Here is a 9938-nt window from a genome sequence, read left to right as displayed (position 1 = left end):
TATCATCTGTAAGCACATAGGACAAGACTGCCTCTGGAACTAAAGAGTTTATTTCCTGTACTCTTTTTCACAAACACAGGGAGAACACCTTTCGATACTAGCCAACTTAGAGCGACTTTACTGTCCGACCAAACGAACAGTTCTACAAACTCACCCTTCTCAAAGGATTCTTTAATAAATTTGGCCATTCTTGCTGCTAGCAACAATGCCATCAACTCAAGTTTTGGAACAGTTAATTCCTTAATAGGCGCTACTCTTGCCTTTGCCATCATTAAATGAGAGTTTTCATTCTTTACTCTATAAGCTACACAACCATATGCTAACTCACTGGCATTGCAGAATATGTATAAGGATCCCCCTTTCCTAGGCTAGTATTCCTAGGAAAGAAAATATCAAGACATTTTTCTATGTCTTCGGATAACTCAACCCATTGGTTCTGTAACAGGTCTGGGAGTTGTTCATCCCAATCTAGTTGTTGCTTCCACAAATTCTGCAGGTATATCCTTGCTCTAATAGTAACGGGTAGAAGCAACCCTAATGGATCATAAATCCGTGCAACAGTTCTCAACACTTCTCTCTTAGTCTGGCCGGACTTATTTATCTTAGTCGGATGTAATGTCAAGGTATCCTTTTCTTTGTCCCAGTTCAGACCTAAGACCTTATGAGTTGTTTGTTCTCTGGCACTAATCCCATATGCTTTAGCAATAGTTTGTAACGAGTCATTATTACTCGTCCATTCTTTCAGATATAAATGTGCCTGTGCAAATACCATATTTGCTTCAAGGAAAAAATTCACCAGTATTTATCATCATTGCTAGTGAACTGCAAGTTTCCTTTATCCTTTCTACATCACCTTCTACCATAGACAGGTGTTTCTTAATCGTTGCATTCAGCAGAAAGGGAGAACATATAGCTTCAAATAAAACAACTCTAAATCTTTACACTAACAATTTACTGTTAGGGTCTGTTGGATCTTCCAACCATAAAACCTAGTATAGTCCCTATCCTCCTCCCTGAGCTGCACCATTAAAAATGCTTTCTCAATGTCACTAATACAAGGAAATGATTTTGTTCTAAACTGCAGCAGAACTTTGAGCAGGTCAGCTGTTATATGTGGTCCCGTCCACAAACAATCATTCAAGCTCAACCCACTTTTCCCGTCTAACCGAACAGTCAAATACTATCCTAACAGGGGTTGTTGCACTGTCCTTCTTAATGCCATGGTGTGCCAAGAAATGACAGTCTTCTGTTTTAAAACATTCCACTCTCTCTATGAATCTCCTATCCTCCTGATCCTTCAGAATTTTCTGATAGGGTTCTAGATACTGAGTGTCTTTCTGAAATTTGACACACTGTTGTTTTAATCTGTTTAAAGCCAACCCAAAGTTGGAAGTTAATCTTCTTTTATTGCCTTTCCAAGGCAATGCCACAACATACTGTTTGTCAATTTCAGAATAACTTATAGTACTCTCAAAGTTCTTTAATACCTTCCGTTCCTGTTCTGTTATTTCACTGCAGTTAATACCTAAATGATCCAGACTCCACAAACTTTTAAGATCTTCCCTTGGATCCTTTAACTGAGTAGCCCCTTCAGCCACAATTATTTTGTCGGTTTCCACTGCCAGTTTTAAAATGGAAACATGAGTATCCTTGGTGGGAAGAGAACTACATGTTCCGGTTACCACGTAACCAAATATGGTTGGTAGCAATACTAAATTTTCAAATTTTCTAAACCCTGGGTGTAAGATGTTGTATACATTGTCAACCCCTATCAACAATTCAATAGGTGATTGCTTCTCTATGGGTAGATCAAAATCTTTATCAGCTAAGCTGATTTTCATTTTACACAACAACCTTACGTTCTTCTTAACGCCGAATTTCTTTGTATATTCTGGCAGCTCGTCTACCACTATACAATCCATACTTATTAATCTACCCCGATGAGGTACAGCGATGTTCACCATTTCATATTCCTTAACTGATGTAGCAGTTAAGTACCCTCTCAATGATATGTTTTCAACTCCCTTGCTTTTATAGTGGAGTCCCTCAAGAGCAGATTCCTTTATAAATGATCTCTCGGCACAGGTATCTAACAACCCCCTTTTTTTCGCACAATGCAACCTTTTTTACCTTTTACGGTTATTGTGGCTGTAGGTAAGATCGACTTCCTAGTCGTCTTATTTCCCTGTCCGGTATTTGTCAAAGAGAGAGTTCCAACTTGTACCCCACCTGCCTTTGATTTATTTGGCTGGTTTCTATTGCATGTAACACTATGATGCCTAACAGTCCAACCGTTATACAACCTTGCCTGTCACAGTCGGAACTGAAGTGTTTACTGGATACACATATGAAACACAAACCCAGAGCTCTGAATCGTTCTATCTTTCCTCCTCTGGTTACATAAGATTTACAATGTGTCCATATGTGGTTGCTTCTGCAAAGTGCACATCCTTTAACCTGGTTTACCTTGGCTTTGTTTGTACTTTCTTTAGGCCTTACTGATGTTGTTTTTGGTCTCACAGATTGCCCTTGTTCTACTGCGAAAGCAGATACCTTTGTCAATGTATTAGCTTTTGCTGTTTCAGTCTGTGGAAAAGCCCTCAAATTGTGTACTTCTTCTTCAAGATATTTTTTAAAGGTGTCAAGTTTCTGCCAATTTTCTCCACACCGTTTTATTATTTCACTTACACTACCTGGTAGTTTGGTGTAGAGCAAGATGGTATATAATTCACTCACTTCCAGTTTTTCACTCTCCAATGATCTTATGCAGCATTCAAATTGTGCTCTATAACCTTGTAGCGATTCTGCATCTGCCTTGGGAGTCTCAGTTTGGAAGAGTTTTCTAACTAAACACAACTTGATTTCATCTTTTCTGCCATAAGTCTCCTTTAACAAGTTCACTGCTTGCAAATATTTATCACCTTCTAATTTAAAATCAGATATCAGTTCCAGAGCCTCGCCTTCCAATAGGCCCTTCAGATAAGAAAACTTCTGTATATTCTCAAAATCACTACGTTGGTGTACTGATACTTCATAAAGTTCCCAAAATGAATTCCATTCCGTTAAATCACCATCAAAATATTTGAGGTCTAATTTGGGTAACTTCACAGTAGCTTTAACAGGCAATATCAGTGCACTAGGTTCACCTCTTACAGCTAGAAGACTCATGATGGAGGAATTTAGCCTATGAATTTCAGTGCCTACCTTTAGGCTATATTCAGCTTGATTCATAATTTGGTCAGGTTGTTCTCCAGGATCTGTTAGATTCAATATTTCATTATCCAATTCATGGATTTTCTGCAAACATTCCTTCAAGGAATCTCTCACTGAAGAAATACTATTGATATCACCTGCATCTATAGTGGTTTCAACCTTCTTTGACCAGTTAGTTATCACAGACTTAAAACCCTCCCCCATCCCTTCTTCAATTCTTCTAGGTCAGACATCTTAGCCTATAATTTACCAACACCAAATACACAAGTTCTTAATCACTAAAAGTGTGCAAACTGCCAGCTCCAAAAAGATATATGTACTGCATTAGCAAATATAATATTTAAAAGTTGGCCACAATTCTTCAAATCAATCAATGGTAGATCACTACCAGTTATATTATATATACAGTATATATATGTGCCCTTGACTACACATACATATGTACAATGCACAGCAGGGTTTTATTCCAAATTAAATCTCACTTAAGTATCTTATCCATTTAAGCTTAGCTAACACAACATTCTAAAATGGTAGCCACCATCAGCTGGTCACGTCTCTATCTTTATCGCCAAATATCACAACGATCCTCAAAATCTCACAGATGTCAACAATACAGATCACTGTTATAACAACCAATCACTGAAATCCTGGTCATGGCACCAATTTATTCCGACTCACTCAGAATAAGTATAGCATTTCAAATCGTCAGTGTTATCGTATAGCCTAAACAATCCGAAACGTACTGACCCAAATCGTAGCCTAAGTCTTATCCTACGACACCCAGGTTACTTCATTCTTATGCTAGTTTAAATTATGATTATATCAATACATTGCATTGTGTATATTAACTAAACTAACAATATAAACTTACTATTAGCATATTCAATTGTTCCTAGCTTAATGTACAGTTAGACTGGCCTGAGCACAGTCTCTGTTTCACTACCCTCATCTAAAGCACACCTCAAGAAATTCTCCTCACATTTTCATATGCATATCTTCTAAAGGAAGTTTCCCTAAATGTACTCTAAGAGGAATAGGATTACTTAAATGGATTTGTAGACACCGACAATTATGGCTGCATTCTTGAGTCCTCCACTGAGTTCACAGCCATCTCTGACCGAAACCAAACCTTCGACTAACTACCGTACGACAACCAATACCAGTAGTTAAGCAATATTACAAGTATACAGGTACTTACAATTAAACACACGAAACAACTAAGACAACATTTTTCACTACTAAATACAAACAACGAAACATAATATCCTTCTTCAAGATAATACGCATTTCCACTTTACGTAAATTTAAAGAGAATACAGTCATACTCCGAACTTACGTGAGGTTAGGTTCCAGAACCCCTCGCACAGGGTGAAATTTCGTGTAAGTTTGGCATGGTCTCTAAAAATGCTGATAAATGCTTACTGTATTTCTAAAGTTCAAACACTAAATATGACCCTAATCATGCTCCCAAATTATTAAATTAACTTTTAAATGAAATTAAAGTTACTGTAATTTCATTTAAAAGTTAGCTTATTGCATTACCCTTAAAAAAAAGAAATAAATGGTTGACATAAAAATTGAGAGTTGGAAGAGAATTTCTCCCTCTCTCTCTCTCCCCCCTTCTAACCAATCTATTTTTAGAAGTCGTCTCAACCTCTTTTTAATAGCTTCTTTATTCTGCGTCTCTTTCTCTTTGTCCTGAAATGCTTTTTCATGAACAAACAGTGTTTTATATTTTGACTAATACAACTCCTAGTTATTATGTCTCTATGTTTTAGAATGTATTTGCAACACTAGCGCATTTACACTTATTTAGATGATACAGGTCAAATTAGATCAATTTAAACTATCTACTGTACAGGTAATTTACATTTACAGAGAATTAATAAGTTGTAAAAATGTGTGAGCGCTAACTATGAGAGAGAGAGAAGACTTAGAGTTTAGAGACCTAGAGAAGAAATTTAGAGAAGAGAGATATTGTCCCTACTTGAAATATCAAGATTATTTATTTATGAATTATTATATATATATAAACGCTGGTTTAGGAACGGGGTTATTTTATTTTCGTAACCCGAAAATCTAACATCCATCGGAACATCGTCGAAAATCGTCAAAATCATAAGAAAACCTTATTTTTTAATGCTCTGGGTGCATTCTAAACTGCATTATTATTGATATTTTACATCAAAAATTCCTTCAAATTATGATTATTCTGCCATTTTGGGGCCATATTTCTTCCGATCGGATCGAGATCTATTTCTGTTTATCCCGAACATGCGTCGTAGCCAGAAATAATTTCTGATGAATATATTTGAAAAGTAACCTCGAACGTTTAGTGAACATATCAGATAAAGGTTTGGGACTGCCTGTATATATATATATATATATAATATATATATATATATATATAGAGTGAGAGAGAGAGAGAGAGAGAGAGATTTTGGTTATTCTTATATTAGATATCAAAAGGTGGAAATTCAGTATTAAACTAACTTTTAAATGAAATTAAAGTTACTGTATTTTCATTTAAAAGTTACCTTAACACATTACCCTTAAAAAAAAGAAATAATTGGTTGACTTAAGAATATAGGAGTGTGTGACTCTCTTCCCCATTCCACCGATCTATTTTTAGAAGTCTTCTCAACCTCGTTTTTAAAAACTTCTTTATTCTGTCACTTTCTCTTTGTTCTGAAATCCTCTATGTCTCTATGTTTTAGAACTGCATTTACAGTTTGTAACTTTACAGGTAAAATTAGATCAATTCAAAATTATCTACTGTACAGTTAAAGACATACAGAGAAACAGTGCTGTAATAAGTAGGTTGGCTAACTTTGAGCGAGAGAGAGAGAGAGAGAGAGAGAGAGAGAGAGAGAGAGAGAGAGAGAGAGAGAGAGAGAGAGATAACAGTTGTCCTTAAGAAATTTTTATGAATTTTTACAGACACACAGAGAGAGACATGAGATTTTGAGAGAGAGAGAGAGAGAGAGAGAGAGAGAGATTCAAACAACAGTTGTCCTTAAGAAATTTTTTATGAATTATTACAGACACACACACACAGAGATTTTACAAGAAAGAGAGAAGAGAGAGAGATTACAAGAAAAATTTGTTTGACCACTGATTAGCAACACTCCCCTTCTTATCATGTTAAATGACATGTCTGACAGCTTTTGCCTTCGACCTTCTTACAAAAGACGAGGGAAGAATTTGTTTGTTCAAAATGTAATAAGAATTTTGTAATTACAGTTTTTATTATTATTATTATTATTATTATTATTATTATTATTATTATTATTATTATTTAATTTTATTAATCTTATTAATATTTGAAAATTAGTACTTATTATTAGGTAAAAAGTTTATTTCTGAGTTCAGTCCCGTGTCAGCCGGTGAAATTCCATTACAGCACGAATTTCTAGGTATAATAATGCTAGATATACCAGAGAAAAAGAGCTTTCAGGAAAGCTGGGGTTACTACCCCCAGTCGAGCGTCTTCTAGGAAGGCGTCGGTATATAGAAGGGTGAGTGAAATACCACTACCACGGAAACATACTCGAAAGATCTCTCCTTATCAAAACCCCGAACAGAGCGGTGAGCCGTTACAGCCCCTACACTCAACACCCGCCAGGACGGCGACACCAGCGCCACCTACCTCATTCCATTTTCTAGCACGTGACTGCATCCATTTCTTTTGTGTGCTCGTCTTCCTTTAATTTGGATTTTCTTTCATCTATGATGGCATCGAGCAGCTTTACCATCTCCAAGTTAAGTACCATCTTCTTGTGGGGTTTTGTTCTATTTTTTGGCTGTTATGGTCTCGTATTTTCATAAATATTGAGATCTTTTTATGACGCCACGGCGTCCCCCGCCAGCCATGTCGACCGCGAGGCGACTCCTTCAGTTCTTTTCGGTTGGAGTTGTCTCCTCGTCGTTATAGATAGATTTTTACCCCTTGGTTCCCTTCCTGGTGGTTCCTTGCGGTGGCTCCCCCTTTTGTTTTTGAATTACGTTTCATTGGCCTATCGGCCTTTGTTAGGGTGATGCCCCGTCCAGGTACCCCCCCCAGGTTGGGTTCCTTATTATTTTTGGTCTCAAGTAGGCTAATTATTTTATTCTTGGAGATGGTGCTCTCTTTTTATTTTATTTTATTTATTTTATTTATTTTATTTATTGTGTTGTTTACCTCCGTGTGGTGGCGGCAGCCTCAGATCTAACCGCTTCCCCGAGGTAGGCTACGCACCTATTGAGCACATTTTATTTCCAATTTTTTTATGCGTGATGGCTATTTTGTGGAGTAGGCTTGTTTGCTTCCATCCCCTTGCCCTGGGTGTGGAGATCATCAGGTTGAGGGAGTTTTGGTTGCTGTTTCCTCCGGGTCGTTTTCGGTGGGCAGAGTGAGCCCCTTAGTTCTCTTCCTTCATTTGGGGGAATAGAGTTCTTTGGATGTGTTTCCTCTAGGCTAGTCGCCTCCTTGCCCCCCCCTTCTCGATCCCGGTTGGTTCTCGGCACAAAATTTCTCTCCCTGTTGCTTCCTCCTCCCCTTTGCACTCCTCCCTTTTTCCTAGCCTACACTAGGTTAGGTCCTATATTAGGCTTCGCCTAGGAAGGAGTCGGGCATCGGGCTGGGTAGCTTCCAGTAGTAGGCTACCCTCCCAAGTTTCATTATTCTTGGAGGTATGGGTGCAGTTGAGCGGGTGATATGTTTCTCCCTGTCTCCTGTTCCTTCCTGGTAGCCTACTCCTCTCCCCTACTCCACCCCCCCCCTCCAGCCTTGCTCCAGCCTTGCTGCTCGTGCGGGTGACGCTAGATGGCGTTTTCTCCGAAGTTCAGGGACTCCTCCTTTTGGCAGAGGGATTCGCTCCCTCCCATACAGTCCCTAGCATCGCTGTGTTGGGGTTGGTGGTTTGTTTGCTCGAACGTGTTCGAGACACTATCCCACACCTCTCGTCTCCCCGTCGGGTTACGTAGATAGGGTAAAATATAATTGCTCCGGCTTATGTTATGAACATATGAGCATTTTGCCCATCTTGTTTCTCCGGCGGGAAGTAAGAATGGAAGGATTTACATTATATAAGGAGCGGATCCCTCCGGTCTCGGAGTATTTACCATCACTTGTTATTGTTATTATTTTTGACTCATATTTAGATAAGTCTGTTTATCTACAGGAGTACTCTCCTTTATATTATATATACGTGAGTCCGGTCCTACACCCGGGGGCTCCGCCGTTATTTTTACTGGCAGCCCTTATGGTTAGTTCCTGGTTTCTCATTCCTTCATCCCCGGAGTACTCCGGGTCTGAAAGCTTTACCTTCCACTCTGTGTAATTTAGAGCTTATTGGCCCAGTTTATGATAAGGAGTTCTTCTCCGCCGGAGTATTCGGTTGTAGTTGAGTTTCGGCCTTGCCAGCTTTAGATTGCTTAGGGTGGTAGGTTCATGTACTTTTCTACTTACAGACTGTTCGCTGTGAGGAGCCGGGGTGTACCGCCTCCCTCCAACAACCCTACGGTCACGTAGTGTGCCGGACCCACGCTGGTTGTGCGGTCCGACTTGACGACCTGGTTGTTTGGCACCCCGATGGTTGTGAGGTTTGCTTCGCTCTCTGTGCAACCGTCCAGGATGAGTCGGTAAGTGACAGTCTTCTTCCGTTTTACGCTCCTCATATTGTATATTGTTTACGGGGTTCCCGGACTGTTTTTTCGTTCTTAGCTAATTGTTGGTTTTCTTACAGGCGGACGAATCTTCCAAGAAGTCTGCCTTGGAATCCCTCCGGGCCTGGGTGGCTGGGTTTGGCAGGAATGTTCCGTCGGGGAAGCCCTACGTCCTCGACGCCAGGTTGAGGGACCTGCTCTACCCCGGCGCACGGGTGGCGGCTGCAGTGCCTGAAGATCTTGCCACCCCTATCATCCAGCAAATCCGGGATGCGACCCAGCCACCCCAAGTGGATATCCTCTACGCTGAGGTCTCGGAGGATGTAGCCGCCTTGGACTTAAACCTGGAACCAATGAACACAGAGCAGGACCAGGTGGTAAGTGGTGAGGTAAGTGAGGTTGTTGGGGCGGGCCCCCCTCTTTTTGACTCCCCTGTTTCATCTGTTTCTTCCTTCGCAGGTTTTGTGAAGTCTTCCTCCTTGGGTGATAGAGCTCCGTCTGCTATCCCCAAGTTGAAGTTGAAGACTTCATGGAAGGCGAAGGGCTATAAGTCCTCGTCTTCCAAGAAGGCATCGCCCTTCCCCCCGTCGAAGGCTAAGGTTTCAGGACCTGTAGCCTCCGGGAGCAAGTCTGGTTCCTCCGGCAAAGGCGCGAGTAAGAGGGCTGCAAAACCAAGCCCTCCTCGCCAACCTGCTTTCGATGCAGAGGCCTTTGCAAATCAACTTTACAGGAAGTTCACAGAGGACCTAGATCTAGGATTTAGTAAAATCTCTGAGAAGTTTGCCAGTCATGATAACATACTGGCAGGAATGGCTCGCCCCACCCCAGCAGAACCACAGTATGTTATCCCCGACACAGCGGACCTCCCGCCGTTCGATGTCGGTAACCCTTGGCGTTTCGCACTCCGGGCCATCCAACATGATGGCAAGCTCACGGTTGAAGGTCTTGGCACGAGACAGTTGGAGGAATTGGAGTTCTTCCCCCCCGATCTCTTGCCCCCTTACCCAGGCTTCGTGAGGCTTACGGAGGAAGCATGGATTCGGTCAGATAAGGTTCCTAGGGAGACTGTCATCGTCCCT

At 40.5% G+C, this 9938-nt stretch overlaps 2 protein-coding genes across 2 annotated transcripts; both read right to left on the bottom strand.

Annotated features, from left to right (window-relative positions):
• Positions 1–1133: 1133 nt before the first annotated feature.
• Positions 1134–1922, bottom strand: LOC136851005 (uncharacterized). The gene has a single exon (XM_067124978.1). The coding sequence runs from the start codon at positions 1920–1922 to the stop codon at positions 1134–1136; it is 789 nt and encodes a 262-aa protein (XP_066981079.1).
• Positions 1923–2199: 277 nt separating this feature from the next.
• LOC136851004 (uncharacterized) lies at positions 2200–3417 on the bottom strand. Its single transcript, XM_067124977.1, has one exon. The coding sequence runs from the start codon at positions 3415–3417 to the stop codon at positions 2200–2202; it is 1218 nt and encodes a 405-aa protein (XP_066981078.1).
• Between the last annotated feature and the right edge of the window lie 6521 nt (positions 3418–9938).

The sequence above is a fragment of the Macrobrachium rosenbergii genome, chromosome 23, assembly GCF_040412425.1.
Source record: "Macrobrachium rosenbergii isolate ZJJX-2024 chromosome 23, ASM4041242v1, whole genome shotgun sequence".
Classification (NCBI taxonomy): Eukaryota; Metazoa; Arthropoda; class Malacostraca; order Decapoda; family Palaemonidae; genus Macrobrachium; species Macrobrachium rosenbergii.
Note: the sequence above shows the minus strand (reverse complement) of the source record. Positions and strands in the feature narration are given on the sequence as shown.